This window comes from Camelina sativa, chromosome 7 (genome assembly GCF_030686135.1).
Source record: "Camelina sativa cultivar CO46 ecotype springtype chromosome 7, ASM3068613v1".
Taxonomy (NCBI): Eukaryota; Viridiplantae; Streptophyta; class Magnoliopsida; order Brassicales; family Brassicaceae; genus Camelina; species Camelina sativa.
This window is the reverse complement of record NC_141886.1, coordinates 32496663-32514537: the sequence shown is the minus strand read 5'-3', so window position 1 is coordinate 32514537 and position 17875 is coordinate 32496663. Positions and strand designations below refer to the sequence as shown.

Sequence of the window (17875 nt, the reverse complement as noted above, 5' to 3'; positions counted from 1 at the left end):
TATCAGTCTGACAAGTACAAAGATGTGCAAAAGCCTCTTTAGCTCTTTTTTGTAGATTACCTAAACGATCACGACTTAACTGCTTTATTTGCGGTTTCAAAACTTTTAACTTTTTGGAGAACTTGTACATTGCTGAAGTCGAGTGAAATATACTCTCCGTGCCATCCCAGAATTCCTTAACCATTGGTAAAATTTATCATCCTCTACCAAAGCGTTGTAGAATTTAAATGGTCGTCTCAGTCGAGGTGTCTCTCCCCAATTCTGATGCGGCATCTTAAGTGATCAGAACAGCCACCCGCCTCAAAAACACCATATGACTATGGATACTCAGCCAGCCAAACATCATTAACAAGAACTCTGTCAAGCTTCTTACATATTAGACCAAATTCACGCTTATTACACCAAGTATATAGTGGACCGTGAGCGTGCAAATCACTGAAAGAGCAATGCTGCACAACCTCCTGAAAGTCACGCATTCCCTGTGATATAGTAGGTTGATTATCCGAGAGTGAATGCTCATCCCCCTTCATTATTTCATTATCCGAGAGTGAATGATGTTCTTTTATTGATAAATATTATTGATGTAAAATCGTTAAATGTTATCGTAAAATTTAATTTATTGTAAGATTCTTTCGTTATTTTATAAATTGAAATTGCTAAATATATATTTATATTTTAAGTAACTGTAAATTAATGTGTTATGTGTTACCTTGCATAGTGCATTACTTAATCTTCTTATAAATGATCGTCTCTATTGTTTTATTGAAAAAAGATAACCAAGGTTAGAACGTGTATTGACAATGGTAAATTGAATATGAGAACTTTGAATTGTTTGCTCGGTACTTTGCTCTCGATCGATCACTTATAAAAAATACATCACCTATATTATTTATATATCGTTGCGATGTTCTAACCAATGATATTTAACATAAAAAAGATATGCAAATTTAAATAGACCACTTCTAAAAAGTACAAACAAACACTGAACTCAAATAATAAGAAACTAAAACTAAACGAATTTGATATATATATATATATATATAGACAGGCAGAATATACGTGGAATCCAGACCAGGATTTCCAAGAGAAATCATATGGGTCTCTCTATCAACAAAATTAGTGTTGTTCTCTCTTTAAGGTTTGATTTTTTTTTTTTTTTTGTGTGATCAAATTTAATTTAAAATAGTAATGAATTAGTCAAATATATAAAAAGAGAAAAAAAATTCAGAAAAGTAGAGTATAAATATAATTGGTATTAAAAAATAATAATAATATTTGGAGTATTTGTTTGTTTTAATTTCGATATGGCCATTCAACTTCTCCCACTCCTTCACCACTGTTTCATTTTTTTTTTTCTTTCTTTCTCTCATCAGTTTCTATTCTTCTTTAATTTTATTCTTTCTTCTTCCCTTAAATTAAATTTTTTTAGCCTTTAATAATTAAATTCTTGGATGTTTTTGTTTCTCTGCGTTTCACAAATTCTTGATTGATTGGCTAGCTTCTCTTCGATTATACAGGTTTTTGTTTATTCCGATGACAAGAATCAAACTTTTTTTTTTTAATCATGATGATGATGAGGAAGTTGAAGAATTTTTTTTCTTTTCTTTCTTGTGTGTGTTTGTAGGATCTGAAGTAAAGCTAGGGTTTGATTTTATTTGTTTTCACAATTTGTAAATCGGATTAATTTTTTTTTGATGGGCAATCTTTAAAGAAAGGTAACAAACGTATGTTCTTTTAAGCTTCTCTCTTACAAAAGCTTTCTTGTTCTTACAAGATCCTTTTGGATATGTCTTTGAAGTTTGATATGTGGTTTCCGTGTTTCAGAGATTTTGCCTGTTTTTTTTTGCTAAGTTACTCCTTAAATATTCAGATGAATTGAATCTTTGACCATGATCAGATCAAACCAATCTCGTTCGTAACTCCTTTTTTTATCTCCAATTAATAGGCAAAAAAGATCATGGAATTGGAATCTTCATCAAATATGTAAAGTCTATCCTCTAGGATTTATCTCTTCAGACTTGGTTGACTATTTAGAGATTAAAAACTCAAATCCCTAGGCGTTATCATCTGAGTGTGAGAAGAATCAATCAACTCCTATTGGGCTACTTAGAACCATAGTTTCCTCAAAACATCTCACTTTCTCAACTTTGTCTCTAGTTGTATTGTTATATGTATTGCTTAGGACAGTTTCGTCTCGGCTCTTCATAGCTTTCAGGTCATTTAGTTTCTCATTTATCTGCAGGTTTCTTACTGAAAGTTGAATACTTTACACTATTTATTTACACACACACACTAAAGAAGATGTTGGGAGGCAACAATGAGAACCATGTGCCGCAGGTTCTAATAAACGATAGCCAGTTTCAGTACCAGACTAATACATCGTTGAATCAGCTTCACTTGCTCGGGACGAGTAAGTTTTGTGATTTTTGTTCATCTTTTGGTTCAAATGTTGTTTAGAACTTTACAGAGATAAAAAGCATTGTTTCTCTTTTTGTATGTGGTTGCAGTGAGAGCTGGTTGTACTATTGATCCTGTAAACTATTTTGCTAATGATAACCTTGCTCCGATGATTCGGCATATTAGCAAACGTGGAAGGGAAACCGAGATCAACGATAATAATATCCAGAGACAGCAGAAGCTGCAGATCTCTTTGAACCATAACTACGACAAGAATAGTATTATTGTTCAAGATGAAGTCCCAAAGCAGAACTTAGTAGTGTCAACTGGTCTGAGACTATCTTACGACGACGATGAGCGCAACTCTTCTGTAACTTCGGCAAGTGGAAGCATCACAAATCCAGTCTTTCAGTCACTTGGTGACAATATCAGAGTGGACCTCGATAGACAGAAAGACGAGCTTGATCAGTTTATTAAATTCCAGGTACTAATTCAATCTGCAAAGCTTATGATTATGCTTGTATACACCATGTTGTTGAGAGAATGTACTCTTTCTTGGAACAGGCGGATCAAATGGTCAAAGGTGTGAGAGATATAAAACAGAGACATGTAAAGTCATTTTTCACAGCCTTAGAAAAGGATGTGAGCAAGAAGCTTCAAGAGAAAGACCAGGAGATTGAAAGCATGAACAAGAAGAACCGGGAACTCGTGGATAAGATAAAACAAGTGGCAGTGGAAGCTCAGAACTGGCATTACAAAGCAAAGTACAATGAATCTATGGTTAATGCCTTAAAGGTAAATTTGCAGCAAGTGATGTCACATGGAAACAACAACAATGCAATAAGAGTAGTAGCTGATCATCATCAAATGAAAGAAGGGTTTGGGGATAGTGAGATTGATGACGAGGCAGCCTCATACAACTACTTGAACATCCCGGGGATGGCAAGTGCTGGGATGAGATGGAAGTCTTGTAACATAAAAGAGGTTTCGGTCTTGCTCGTGCCGTGTAGACACTTGAGTTTGTGTAAAGACTGTGATGTGTTTACTGGTGTTTGTCCTGTTTGCCAGTCTTTGAAAACATCAAGCGTTCAGGTCTTCTTTTCCTGAGTTCTCCTAATACTCTTGGAAAGTTAATGATGGAGAAACATGGACATATTTTGTATATGATGATGATATTGATGATGATGATGATGAGCTCAACATGAAAAATTTGCTTGAGTATCTTTCCTTTTGCTATCAAACCTGTATAACATGATTCTGCTATTTAGTATTAAGGCAGCCGTTTTGAACAAGAGATGCTAATTGAGTTCACGTTCAATATATCAAAGTTGTTGATTTAGACTCATTGTTAGAAGTAATCAAACATGTGTTCGCTGATTTCTTTCTATTTATTTTCTTGATGCGAAACTTCTTTTCCAAGCAAAATCCAGTAAAGCGGAGGATTGAGAATAAATGATAGAAGAGATTTGAGATATTGAACTTTTTACTTCTTATTCAACACCCTATGTTCTTTACACCAAGGTTGTATTTATACATCAATAGGAACATTCTAGACCTAATCCATGGCTTAAGGATCTTGTGACAAGTGTATGACATCTACTCACTCTCTACTGATGAGAGAACATCATAACGGCTAGATAGGACCACCGGACAGCTCTCTCCAGCTGGTGTTCCTTGTACCTTCGTCGTCACTTTCCTCTATTTTGTACTTTTGTCATTTTGCTGCAGAGGAGGGAAAGTGACTTGTTGGGCTGAACTTTCAACTGTTGTTGGGCTTGGACTCTTAATTATTGGACTTGGACTCTCATCCCCCCCCCCCCCCCCCCCCCCGCAAACTGATGGTGGGAGGTCGTCCAACACTCAGTTTGTACCAGAGATGCTGAAAAGCTTGCCGAGGAAGTGATTTTGTGAAGATATCCGCAAGTTGCAGGGCTGCGGGAACATGTTGAACTTCCAGGAGACCAAGGGCGACTCTCTCTCGAACGTAATGATAGTCAACCTCAATATGTTTTGAGCGGTTATGGAACACTGGATTTGCATAGAGATGAACAGCAGAGAGATTATCACACCGAAGAACTGCAGGCTTGGACTGAACAACACCTAAATCTCTGAGAACAAACGATATCCAGGTTAACTCAGAAGCCGCCATAGCCAGAGCTCGATACTCTGCCTCAGTTGAGGATCGTGACACAGTAGGTTGCCTTTTTGTAGACCACGAGATCAAGTTGGAGCCGAGTAATGCACAAAAACCGGTTGTAGAACGTCGAGTATCCTGGCAACCAGCATAATCACTGTCACTGTAGGAGACCAATGATAAGTCTCCACCATCTACAACTAAGGAGAGATCACTGTTCTGATACATATGTAAGCCCATTGTTGTTGTGCCTCTGATATAACGCAGGATTCGTTTGAGAAGGTGGAAGTCGGATCCTGTCGGAGCATGCATACATTGACAAATAAAGTTGACTGCAAACTGTATGTCTGGACGGGTGAGTGTAAGATATTGAAGTTTTCCGGCCAAGCTTCGAAAGTAACTCGGCTCAGAGAACAAACGCTTGTCCTTAAAAACATTGTCTAAGCGGATAGGCAGAGGAGTATGAACAGAGTTGCACGATGACATATTGGCATGATGTAAGATTTCCTCTGCATATTTAGATTGATTAAGAAACAACCCATTGGAGTAAGTCTATGCTTGAATCCCCAAGAAATAGTGAAGATTACCCAAATCCTTCATTGCAAACCGTGTGTTGTGTTCTGCAAGCAATGACTTGAAAAGATTAGGATTAGAACATCCACATATAACAATAGGACCATGGTGTTGCCATTGTGATGATAGACAAAGAGAGAGAGATCTGCCTTGCTGCACACAAATCCATACTCAATCAAGAACCGGCTGAACTTATCAAACCAAGCATGTGGGGCTTGTTTCAATCCGTATAAAGCCTTCTTCAACGAACAAACATGATCCGGCTTTGCAGTATCCTCAAAACCTGGTGGTTGAATCATGAAGACTTGTTCTTGTAAATCACCATGGAGGAAAGCGTTCTTAACATCAAGTTGAGTGACACTCCAATTCTTTGAAGTAGCGACTGCAAGAACAATTCTGATAGTGGATGTTCTGACAACAGGACTGTAGGTTTTAGTGAAGTCCACACCTTCCTCCTGATTGAATCCCTTGGCGACGAGCCTTGCTTTTAGTTTGTTCAGAGATCCATCAACATTTAATTTCACAGTAAATACCCAACGACATCCAAGAATGTTCATCTCAGCAGTTGCTGGAGTTAGAGTCCATGTATGATTTTGATAGATAGACTCCAGTTCTTCTATCATTGCTTGACGCCAACCTGGATGTGCTATAGCTTCAGCGACTGTTTGAGGCAATGAAGGAATTGTCTTACTCGCAACAAGAGCATATCTAGAATTCGGTTTTCTAATCCCATGTTGAGATCGTGTAGTCATAGGATGTGAAGCAACTGCATCACTTGGTGGAACAACCGGTGATTCATTAATAACCTCCGACTCTGTATCACTTGGTGGAGCAACCGGTGGTTCACTAAGAACCTCGGACTCTGTGTGTGGAACACAAATAACATCCTCAGATTGCAGTTGTTGAGCTTGACCAGGGGTCATAGGAATCTCTTGAGGGAATTCAACAATTTGAGAGGGAATTGTTGGAAGAGAATGTGGAATGGATGTCGGATCTGTAGCTTGTTGCCATGCATGTAACAAGCCTGCTTTGTGCTGAGTTGCCAGATGCTTGTAGGTGTGATTGAAAGGGAAGTGTTCATCATCAAAGATCACATGTCGTGAGATATAAACCCGACCAGTTGGTGGATAAAGACACTGGTAACCCTTGTACTGTGGGTGATAACCAAGAAAAACACATTGGAGAGATCGAGGTTCAAGTTTATGTTGAGTATAAGGTCGGAGACATGGATAACACGTCGAACCAAAGACACATAGGAAGGAGTAGTCAGGCGGCTTGTTAAATAAAACCTCAACTGTACTTTTCTGATTCAAAACAGCCGAGGGAAGCAAATTACTAATGAAATTTGCAGAGTAGAAGGCCTCAACCCAAAAACACAAAGGAACTTTGCTCTGAAACAACATAGAAAGACCAAGCTCTGTCAGGTGTCGATGCTTTCGTTCTGCAATACCATTCTGCTGTGGTGTGAAAGGACATGATAGAAGATGTCTTATGCCATGATCCTGCAAATGCTTTCGAAATCTTGTGCTCATAAATTCTCCACCTCCATCACTCTGAAAAATTCTGATCTTCTTACCAAATTGATTTTTAACTTGTTTTTGAAACACTATGAAAACATCACTAAACTCAGCCTTCGTTTTCAAAGGAATCAACCAAGAATATCGAGAGAATGCATCAATGAAAACGACATAGTATTTAAATCCTTGAACAAATACAACTGGAGATGGTCCCCAAAGATCACAATGGATTCGATCAATGGGTTCCTTGGCACTAAAATCAGAACTAAAAAACGGTAATTGACAACTCTTTCCCATATGGCAAGGTCCACAAACGAGAGATGTTCTGCTTTTATTAGATGATATTGCCTTGCTGTTCTTGAGATGTTGGAGAATCTGAAGATTTGCGTGTCCTAGACGTTGATGCCAGATCATATCACTAACAACACACTGTCGATTTGAGAAGTAAGCCACAAAATCCTTATTCTCCAACATATATAGGGTCTTACAACGAGGTCCTTTTATCACCACTTTCTGAGTTTGTAGATCAATCACATACACAACAATAGCATCAAAAAACACACCACAAGGATAATCATCACATAACTTTGATACTGATAGTAATGACTTCTGCATTGACGGACAAACAAGAACATCTAAGAGAGGAAGACTACCTGTAAGAGTGGTGAGTGTTGTAGAACCAACATGAGTAATAGGGAGATGAGCTCCATCAGCTACCATCACTGTTTCAGAACCATTATATGGTGTAGCGGTTGTTAACTGAGTAGCAGAGGCAGTGATGTGAGCAGAGGAACCAGAGTCTGTAACCCACTCCTGACCGCAAGTGTCAGAGACATGAAGTGCAGCAAGAGCTTGTGGAACGTCGTCACTCTGGTAAGCATTATCAAACCTGTTCCAGCACTTAAGAGCAACATGACCGACCCTTCCACATATTTGACAAACAGGACGACTATTGTTGGATCCTCCAGACTGAGACTGATTCCAACCAGGATTGTTAACCTGTTGAGAGAAACCACGACCACAAGTAGAAAAATTGCCTCGACCACGAGAGTTTGATCCACAGCCTTGGTAACCAGAGAAACCACCTCTTTGAGCTTGAAAAGCCAAGTTTGGCGAGACATCTGAAGCAGATTCATACGACTGCAACTTTGAGTCGAAACCAGAAACCTCAAGAACTACATCGTTAAATGTAGGAGAAGGCAAACGAGACAAGGAACTCTGGATAACAGTAGCAATAAGGTCATATTCCCTAGCTAATCCATTCAAAAACAGAACAACCTTCATGGACTCATTAACATGCTTGCCTATCGGACTTAGATTATCACAGACAGCACGAAACTCTCGACAATACACAGAAAAGCTCTTATCTTTCATGTTCAAAAGATTAAGGCGACGAAGCAACTCACACTCTCTAGACACAGAGCTTCGGTTGAAACTAGATGCAAGTGACATCCATACCTTTTGAGACGTTGACAGAGCATGGACGACACCAACTACCAAAAGGTAGTTGGTGTCACTCAGCTTGATAGTAACCGAGCTAGCAAAATGAATATTGGAAGGAAAAGTATAAGGATCGAGTCTTTCTGCCATGACAGCAACATGTTAGGGTTTTAAGAAAGCTCTGATACCATGAGAATAAACGATATAAGAGATTTGAGATATTGAACTTTTTACTTCTTATTCAACACCCTCTGTTCTTTACACCAAGGTTGTATTTATACATCAATAGGAACATTCTAGACCTAATCCATGGCTTAAGGATCTTGTGACAAGTGTATGACATCTACTCACTCTCTACTGATGAGAGAACATCATAACGGCTAGATAGGACCACCGGACAGCTCTCTCCAGCTGATGTTCCTTGTACCTTCGTCGTCACTCTCCTCTGTTTTGTACTTTTGTCATTTTGCTGCAGAGGAGGGAAAGTGACTTGTTGGGCTGAACTTTCAACTGTTGTTGGGGTTGGACTCTTAATTATTGGACTTGGACTCTGAAGGATAACCAAAATATAACATTCATACATAAAATCTAAACGTCATACTTATCATGTTGTTGTGAAAGTAAATACGTATACTAAAACATAAAATGAATTATTTGTTAAATCATACTTGCATATTGCAAACGTTTTCGTTGTAGTCTTTTAGTGATATAATTTCAAGTTAGACTATAATTATTTTCAACTCTAGATAAAATTATTTTATATAAGTAGTAGACAATAGGATGTGTTCATCTAGTAGTATAAATGAGTTAACTTAGAAATATGAAATCTTAATAGCTCACATCTAACTATATCGACACCCAGATGGTCTTTTTTGGCAATGGACTGGATTCGATGAACATCCATCACACAGTGGACTGTGCATGTGTGTCCTAATGTGATCACCAAAGCTTTGGTATGTAGCAACACATGTTCTCATGTCAAAGAGACATCAACCATTTGTTTTAGCTGATCCAAGACTGACATAAGAAAGAAAAGTTAAACATGTCAGTAGAATTTGAGTGCAATATAATAAAGTTGTTGATTTAGATTCTATAAGAAATCAAACATGTTTTTTTCATGATTTATTTCTTCTAATTTTCTTGCCGCGAAACTACTTTACGAAGCCATATTAGTAAAACGGAGGATAACCAAAATATAAAATTCATACATAAAAATTAAAATCAGATTTCTCAAGTAGTTGTAAAAGTAAAATTACCAAAACATAAAATGAATGATTTGTTGAACTATACTCATAGATTTTATACTTTTTAGTATGTAGATGTTTTATGTTGTAGTGACAAAATTTTAATTAAGACTATAATTATTTTCATCTCAGGTAATATTATTATAAATAAATAATATATATATATAGATATATATACGTAAAATGATTTGTGTAATATAAGAGATATTAGGTTGTAGACAATAAATGATCTAAAATCTAAATAAATTAAATCTTCACCTCTATACCATTCGAGACCAAACTAATTAAGTGTACAAGTTTGGTCCAAACTCAGAAAATCTTAGTTCATTTAGATGAAAAATAAACCAAAAATAATTAAGCTCTGATTGAAAAAAAAAAATCAAACAATTCAAGTTGAACAAATGCGAATCAAGTGGATATGCCGGAGCAAGTGTGGTTCAAATGGATATAGAAGTCCAAATTATTTGTGTTAAATAGTGAAAACAGATCAAATAATACAAATCAAATATTTATAATTAAATATTCTAAAATAAACTATTTTACATAATACTAAATCATTTATATTTACACAATTTAAAAATTAAGAAAATATTGAATTATAAAAATCAATATAGAAATGCACTATATTGTAAATATTTGTCAACATTGTTTAATTTGTATCTCTGTAGATACAGTAAAACCTCTATAAATTAATAATGTTGGGACCAAGACATTTTATTAATTTATACTGATATTAATTTATCTATAAATTAATAATTATTATTATATAGCGTAAATTAATAATTATTAATTTATAGATATATTTTAATAGTTTGAATATTTAAAATTATGAATTGAGACAATTTTAGCAAAATATAATTTTACTTTCGGTTTTTGTAAATTTTATGGTATTGGAATTGAATTTGTAATATATAGAAAACATTATTAACAATAAATTACAAATACAATAGACAAATTCACTTATACACATGACATACATAAATTCAAATTTATGAATAATAATATCAATTGTTGTATTTTAATAGTCAATCAAAATATCAAAATGTAAATGATGAATATCTAGAAATTGAAAATTTGCAAAAATTAGCTATTTTTTGGCATGTTACAGAATATTGTATATCATTATAGTTTGAAAATACAACATAACAATTGTTTTATAGATATGAGCTTTAGGAGAAACATACATTATATATATGTAAATTTACATGATTATTAATTTATGATATTATTGGGACTATATTTTAATGGAGATTTCAAAAAAATTATTATCTTATTATCTTATCAAATTTTGTTATTTTTTACACTGGTCCGATTTGGGACTAACAAAATTTATTAATTTACAGTGTTTATTAATTTATAGAGTATTAATTTATAGAGGTTTTAGTGTATATAGTTTGCTATATTTTGTATTTTCTACAAATCAAACCCTCATACTATTGGGAATTAGAATTTTGTCAAAACACGTGAACCTCACGTGATTTTATCTTCGAACGAGAGAGCTTGTGTTTATATCCATCCACTTGATCATTTCATCATGTCTCTTCCTCCAAACCCAACATTCAAATTCTTGTATGTATTAACAACAAATCCTAACACTTTCTCTGCATTCGCATTGCATAGATTCCTTCATAAATCCTCTGATTCTTGATTCAGTTCACTCAATTTTGCTTGCATCTTCACAAACTTCACGCTTCCAGATTAGTTGGGGTGGGTTCATGGCATTCGCGTTGCAGACGAGCCAAGTTCAAATCTGTTTCCGATAAAGAGAAGTGTTATGATTACGTATTCGTCCAAAGATTCGTGTTAGAAAGGTAAATTCACAAACTTTATATCTTTCTTCTGCTTTGCTCTAGTGTATCTTGCTCTGTTAACTAAAAAAAAAAAAGCTTTCTTCTTGTTTTTGCAGAGAACTGAAAAATGATGAATTTAGTTTCTCTATGTGACATAACTCATGGGTTTGTGCCCAAAAAGTCAACTGATTTGTTTGTGAAACCGAGGTTCACAAGGTAACACCCAAAGTTTTGTTCTTTGACTATAATATACTTTGAACTTTCACTAAAAATACTTAGCTTAGCTTCCCAGCAGAGGAGATGGAATCATAAGATTACCGGTGTTTGATTCGAATGCAAGGGAGAATCTTAATGCTAAAAGAATAAGAAACCTTAGAGTTGGACCAATCTTTTGTTATGGAGATGCAGCAAAAGTGTACCAAGAGGAGGAAATCCCCAAAGCAAAATTGATATGGAGAGCAATCAAACTACCAATTTACTCTGTCGCTTTGGTTCCTCTTACGGTATGTTTCCTCAAGAAGAAACCTTCTCTATGTCCTCCATTGCCTTTTGAATGCTATAGTATATTCACTGTTCAAATGCCATAGGTTGGCGCCTCAGCGGCTTATTTAGAGACGGGTTTGTTTGTAGCTAGACGTTATGCTACACTTATGCTCTCATCTATTCTTATCATTACTTGGCTCAACCTAAGGTGATTGATTGATATCCCTTAACATTGTAGTTGAATGTATTAGCTAACTCTTACATGTATTTACTCTTTCCAAAACATGGTTTTATGGCAGCAATGATGTTTATGATTTTGATACCGGAGCTGATAAGAACAAAAAGGAATCAGTAGTGAATCTGCTTGGAAGGTAAAGTATCACAAGGATGGAGTTTGCAGCTTTGAAGTTTATGTTTCTCAGTCCCCTCCTAATAAATTTGCTTTGTGGGTTTTACTTGGAAAAGCCGGGCAGGAACCTTAGCCGCTGCAATTACATCGCTTGTGCTTGGTGTTGCTGGTATTGTTTGGACATCTTTGAATGCCAGTAATATCCGTGCAATACTATTACTGGCCTCGGCAATACTCTGTGGCTATGTATACCAGGTGAATGTTACTCTCTATATGAGAATTTGATATTAATCTCTAAGAGATTCTAACGTACATGAGTAACACTATTGGCTCTAGTGTCCGCCGTTTCGGTTAAGTTACCAAGGATTAGGAGAGCCTCTATGCTTTGCAGCATTTGGTCCATTTGCTACTACTGCTTTTTATTTACTTCTTGGTAGCTCAAGGTATATCTAAATTTCATTTTAAGCCTCACTAATAATTGTTTCCATGAGTTGTTTGTTAATAACTTAAACTGGACTTGGCAGCGAGATGAGGCATTTTCCGTTAAGCGGCAGGGTCCTTTCATCATCTCTCCTTGTTGGATTTACTACATCTCTCATCCTTTTCTGCAGCCACTTTCATCAGGTTGGTTCATATAAAAAAGGCAGTCTTAATGGTTCATGAAATGACCCACACAATACTGATTCCCTCTACATTATTCTACAGGTGGATGGAGATTTAGCTGTGGGGAAATACTCACCTCTGGTACAAATGTGAAAAAAAACTCAACTAGGTTTCATACTGAATATGGCGATTGTGTTTATGGTTAAGATTTTTTTTTGGTTTACACAGGTTCGGTTAGGGACTGAAAAGGGAGCTTTTGTTGTGAGATGGGCCATTCGTTTGCTATATTCAATGCTTCTTGTTCTTGGTTTAACAAAGATTTTGCCACTAGCTTGCACAGTAAGTTATCAGATTCGAGAACATGACTGAGATACAAATATATATATAACTAAAACCTTGTTGTCGTTGTGGTTGGGTGTTTCAGTTGATGTGTTTCCTGACATTACCAGTTGGGAATTTGGTTTCAAGCTATGTCGAAAAGCACCACAAGGTAAGAAAATTTAAAGTTGAAAATTGGAAACTTTAGTTTTGCTAATCTATTTTAATGCAGGAAAATGAGAAGATATTCATGGCCAAGTATTATTGTGTGAGACTCCATGCATTGTTTGGCATCGCATTGTCGTTAGGACTCGTTATCGCTGGCTAGATTACATTTACCAAACATTTGTTTTTTCTCTTTGGTTTGGTTGGATAATAACGTTATTAGTGTTGAAAGTTCTTGCAAGAAAAAAAATAATAATGTTTTGTGTCTTATTTTGTCAACTGAAGCGTTTGCGTTTCAGATTTAACTGTTTCCATATAAGTTAAATCTGCACTGACTTGTTCCCAATCGATGATGACTGTGGTAAAAATTGATCAAAATGGGTGTTATATGTGTTAACACAGAGCGTATGGTGCAGAGTATATTTCTCTGTGTTCTGTATTTTTGTAAGATCTGCAACTTCAAGTGAGAGGAACTTGATTCACTACAAGTTATATCTCAATCACAGAAATAAAAGAGAATAATAATTTTTTTATTTCAAAGCTCTACACTTCGCTTACAAAGCATCCACAGTATTCCACACAGTCGCCGCCATAAGCCTCGTTGATCGAATAAAAGCCCATTACGTTTTAATAATTAACCAAATCCCACATCGGATATATAATAAACAGATACTAGCCCATAACCCCTATAAATAAAAGCTAATCGACTTTTGATTAATAAGCATCCACACAGTAGTGGGCTTTCTTGAAGGCCCGACTGTTGGAAAGTACTTTCCTAACGTTTTAGCGTTTTGGCTTTTAAACTTTTCTTTTTTTATATGGATTTTATGCTTTCTTTTATTTTATTTTGTTTTGGTTTTTAAGGTGTTGAATTTTAAATTTGTGTAAGCAAACCGGATACAACATCCGGTCCATATTCTTTGTGGTCTGTAAGAGGTGTTCTAGGTCCAACATGCGTTACACATAACTCAAGTTTAACTCTTTTTTTTTTTTTTTTTTTTTTTTTTTTTTTTTTTTGTGGTGAACCACACTTTTTTCTTAATTGTTCAAAAACTTTTATATTCTTTTTTTTTTGACAACAAACTTTTATATTCATGTTATTTAAACTTTTAAAGTTTAAAAGCTTTTTTATAAATAAATTGTTTTGTCTTCTCTAATATTTTTGGTTTTATACATAACTTAAATTTAACTCTTTTTTTTTTTGTGAACAACACTTTTTTCTTAATTTTTTTAAAAACTTTTATATTCATGTTTTAAAAGTTTATAAGGTTTTATAAATAATAAACTGTTTTATTTTCTTTAATATTTTTAATTAAATTTGTATGATATGATTTCTGGAGAAAAACAAATCTTTTTCCTTCCAATAAATTTCTGGATAATTTAGTCCTTTAATTTAATACTTGTGTAATGTTTTCAAACTAGTATATAAACTAAATTATCCTTTAATGAGAAAACAAAAGAAAACAAAAACTACTACAACGCTTATACAGTTTTGTTACACTTTTCAATTACTTTTAATTTTTATCTCTTCAGCTCTTCGTGATCTTGTGCCAACTCATTACTAAACACATTGATAGTATAAACAAGTGAATGGACTCGTCGTAAAAAGATTAATTAAGGTGGCAAAAGGTGAGTCACTGGTTCTAGCTAGTAATAATAATACCAAAAAAGAGTTTATAGTAGTGTAATAATAATAGGGTTTGTTGGGGTTTGTGGAAAAGAGATTACTGTGCATGGTCCTGCTGAAAGATATATGAAACATAACACAACAGAAGAGAGGCAATTTTACTTGCCAAAACTTTCATATAATATTTGAATCCTTACAAAAATCAAATGAAGGAACCGAAGGGCAAGACGCGTGTTTACATGACCAACTGTGCTGAACTGTTTTCTTATGAAACAGACTTATTATATTGTCTATTTCAAAATCACCAAACTAAAAAAAAAACGAGATCTCCACAATCACGAGGAATCTCGCCGGCGATTCACTTTCCGGTGATCTCCGCAGCCAAAGTCCCATTTCATCTCGCCTTCGTTGAAGTTGTATCCTCGTCGACTATCTCCAAGACAAGTTCGGTGTCTTCCCACTCTTTTCACTCCTGCGTTCGATCTCGTTTTTTTTTGTTTGGAGATTTTCGATTAAACAATATATGTGTATCAGAGTCTTCCAATAGTACAGGTTATCGCAGTTGGTTACGGGATTATACATTTACTAGTCTAGGCTTGGTTTTCTTTCTTACTGCAATTCCACAAAATAATTTTTTATTTATTGGTAAGACAATATATGAAAAATCAATAGACATCTATAATACCTTAATATGAACTACACTCGTTCTCTTCTTAGCCATCATTGATCTCGAGAATGGAGATGGAGTATATATTTTAATTAGTATTATGTGTTCGTCTCTCAGGAATTGTTGACCAGTCTTTCCGGAAGTAATTAAATGTTAATTGATTAATATATTTATGTTTTAATTAGTAACATAAAAAATTTTCCATAAATATTTTGGTCAACGGTCTCTGAATTAATAAAAACCAACGATTGTATTCCTTACTCAGCCACCTCGACCCTTATATATATCTATCAAACCTTTATCTTCTATATATGATGCTTCAAAATTCCCTTAAACTCTCTTTCTTTCTCTCTATTCTTGATAAAAAAATGGAAGTGAGAGGCTCAATGATATGGGTATTCTTAATGTGTTTCATCTTTGCTCATATAATTATAAGTCACAACAATGACTTCGTCGAAGCCAAGAGCTTTCCTAAATTTGAAGATTTAGAAATGCAGAAGAGACTAAAGATTATCAACAAACCCGCTGTCAAGATCATCAAGGTTTTCTTTTTATATATTTTCATAATCTTGCTGTTGTTATCTATATATTATACAATTAATATGTTAACCTCTAGTGTAAATGATATAGACTATAGATGGAGAAAGGTACGGATGTGTGGATTTCTTCAAGCAACCAGCATTTGACCATCCTTCTATGAAAAATCACACATATCATTACAAGGTATAATTACAGATATATTGGTTATGTATACTTCTATTTTTTTTACAAACATAAAAGGACAATAATATGTTTATGGTGTTCGCTATATGTCTTAGATGCGTCCAATATGGAAAGGAATGAGAGAAAGAGAGACAAACAGTACTGGATTTGGTTACTTATGGGAGAATGGTGTGGGTTGTCCCATTGGTACCGTCCCTATACGAAGAGTCACCAAAGACGATCTTTTGAGAACAGACTCATTTGGCGATAATCACAAACCTCGTGGCTCTTGGAACACTACCACTAATGATCCTTATAATGTTGTTCATTCCGACAAACATCACGTAAGTTGCCTCTTTTAATTTAAAAAACAGTATTATCAAGTTACATTTTGAGATATTTTATATTGATAATAATGTTTGGTTATTGAATGAAAAATGACCGGGATTAGTATGTGGTGCTTCGGACGAAAGACTCAAACCATAGGTTCAATGGAGCAACAATGGACCTTTGTATAACCGCTCCTAAGGTTAGGCCTACCCAATACAGTGCTTCTCGAGTTCACATGCAGATGGGAAGGGATTTCATCCAAGTCGGTTTGACTGTAAGTAATATCGATTTATTTATTTTGCACTCGATAAAAACACCGGCCGGATCTACGAGTTCTATTTTGTAACTAACAAAATATGAATTATACTGTTTAACAAAAACTATATTTACTAATTCAGGTAAATCCAGTATTGTACAAGGACAACCAACCTCGGACTTTCGTCTATACAAATGTAAGTCAGTCACATCATGCTAGCTAGTAAATCATTTTTTTAAAATAACGTAAATAATTATAAGGAGATATATGTATGTATTGATGGAACAGTCAGGTGGAAAATCATGTTACAATAGCAACTGCAACGTTGGATTTATACTCGTTCGTCAAGATTTCCCGCTTGGTTCACCAGTGTTGCCAGTGTCTATTCGTGGTGCTCGGATAAGTCACTCTGCAAGCTTTGGTCTAATAAAGGTTTGGATAATCAGGATTACGACTAATTTAAGCATTCTAAACTTTTTGCTTAAATAATGTGTTTTATAATGTATTATTAAAATTTACTTATTATTTTCGGGTAACAGGACCAAAAAAATGGAAATTGGTGGTTTGAATTTAGTGACACTGCAGCGGAAGTTGGCTTTTGGCCGTCGAGTAGGTTTCATCAAAGCTTTGGAAATTCAGTCGAGTGGGGTGGAGAAGTATACAGCGCATCACTGCCGAGTCCTGAAATGGGATATGGAGTGTTTCCTTCTGATAATGATATAAGTAACAGTGCATATATGAAACGTATAACCGTACTCGACGGTTTATATAACGTTGACCGCAACGTAAACTATCTCGAAGATTTCTCTGACGATGAACGTGGCTACCAAGGTTTTGGCATATACAGTTCTGAACATGCTGATATCGGTCGTATACTCTATTATGGTGGTCCAGGAAATATTTGAATATGATTAGAACTTTATGAAATGAATATTAAAACATTACATTGACCCGATTATATACAATAAATATCGCCATTTATGGGTTTCGTTAAAACAAATTAAAGTCTTATAACGTATTGAACAGAGAATTGGTCCAATAACTACACACGCACAAGACATATATAGAGGCTAAACTAATCAAGTAACCATTTTGTGTAATCGAATGGACAAAAATGTCTCTCTGAATGGCACGCATATCTCGTCAATGGAATTACAACTTCCAACTAGGTCATCATTGAGATAACCTTTTGCGGGTGTAGGATCTTTGACTTTCCAAAGAAATGTATATCGTTCTATATATTCTTTTTAGCTCTTTATTTGTCAAGCATAGTAGAGGTT

At 35.1% G+C, this 17875-nt stretch overlaps 2 protein-coding genes and 1 pseudogene across 10 annotated transcripts; all 3 read left to right on the top strand.

Moving 5' to 3' along the window:
* Nucleotides 1-1061: 1061 nt before the first annotated feature.
* On the top strand, nucleotides 1062-3606 carry LOC104703647 (putative BOI-related E3 ubiquitin-protein ligase 3). 8 transcript variants are annotated; one of them, XM_010419700.3, is made up of 6 exons: nucleotides 1278-1517; nucleotides 1625-1715; nucleotides 1946-1983; nucleotides 2243-2410; nucleotides 2508-2881; nucleotides 2962-3606. In XM_010419700.3, the coding sequence occupies exons 4-6, from the start codon at nucleotides 2302-2304 to the stop codon at nucleotides 3502-3504; spliced, it is 1026 nt and encodes a 341-aa protein (XP_010418002.2). In that variant the 5' UTR covers nucleotides 1278-1517; nucleotides 1625-1715; nucleotides 1946-1983; nucleotides 2243-2301; the 3' UTR covers nucleotides 3505-3606. The 8 variants fall into 8 exon arrangements, with proteins under 8 accessions (XP_087316113.1, XP_010418000.2, XP_010418005.2 ...); XM_010419698.3 differs by lacking the exon at nucleotides 1946-1983 and having other exon boundaries at nucleotides 1125-1517; XM_010419701.3 differs by lacking the exon at nucleotides 1946-1983 and having other exon boundaries at nucleotides 1272-1517; nucleotides 1625-1724.
* Nucleotides 3607-11215: 7609 nt separating this feature from the next.
* LOC104703646 (2-carboxy-1,4-naphthoquinone phytyltransferase, chloroplastic-like) lies at nucleotides 11216-13283 on the top strand (annotated as a pseudogene). Its single transcript, XR_015562640.1, has 11 exons — nucleotides 11216-11311; nucleotides 11380-11598; nucleotides 11683-11786; nucleotides 11878-11949; nucleotides 12044-12182; nucleotides 12264-12370; nucleotides 12452-12551; nucleotides 12633-12671; nucleotides 12759-12869; nucleotides 12955-13020; nucleotides 13081-13283. The product of XR_015562640.1 is annotated as a 2-carboxy-1,4-naphthoquinone phytyltransferase, chloroplastic-like (transcript).
* Nucleotides 13284-15620: 2337 nt separating this feature from the next.
* On the top strand, nucleotides 15621-17545 carry LOC104703645 (protein neprosin-like). Its single transcript, XM_010419691.2, has 7 exons — nucleotides 15621-15849; nucleotides 15938-16030; nucleotides 16126-16353; nucleotides 16461-16613; nucleotides 16738-16791; nucleotides 16884-17027; nucleotides 17135-17545. Exons 1-7 carry the CDS (start codon nucleotides 15622-15624, stop codon nucleotides 17498-17500), a joined length of 1266 nt encoding a protein of 421 aa, XP_010417993.2. The 5' UTR covers nucleotide 15621; the 3' UTR covers nucleotides 17501-17545.
* Nucleotides 17546-17875: the final 330 nt, after the last annotated feature.

What these genes read in the sequence shown, in the direction of transcription:
- LOC104703647 (XM_087459987.1), top strand. Translation starts at nt 2,302, where the DNA reads ATGTTGGGAGGCAACAATGAGAACCATGTGCCGCAGGTTCTAATAAAC. An exon ending in GCTTCACTTGCTCGGGACGA is followed by an intron (nt 2,411 to 2,507) that starts GTAAGTTTTGTG and finishes ATGTGGTTGCAG; the next exon opens with TGAGAGCTGGTTGTACTATT. An exon ending in ATCAGTTTATTAAATTCCAG is followed by an intron (nt 2,882 to 2,961) that starts GTACTAATTCAA and finishes TTCTTGGAACAG; the next exon opens with GCGGATCAAATGGTCAAAGG.
- LOC104703645 (XM_010419691.2), top strand. Translation starts at nt 15,622, where the DNA reads ATGCTTCAAAATTCCCTTAAACTCTCTTTCTTTCTCTCTATTCTTGAT. An exon ending in CCGCTGTCAAGATCATCAAG is followed by an intron (nt 15,850 to 15,937) that starts GTTTTCTTTTTA and finishes TAAATGATATAG; the next exon opens with ACTATAGATGGAGAAAGGTA. An exon ending in CAAGCTTTGGTCTAATAAAG is followed by an intron (nt 17,028 to 17,134) that starts GTTTGGATAATC and finishes TTCGGGTAACAG; the next exon opens with GACCAAAAAAATGGAAATTG.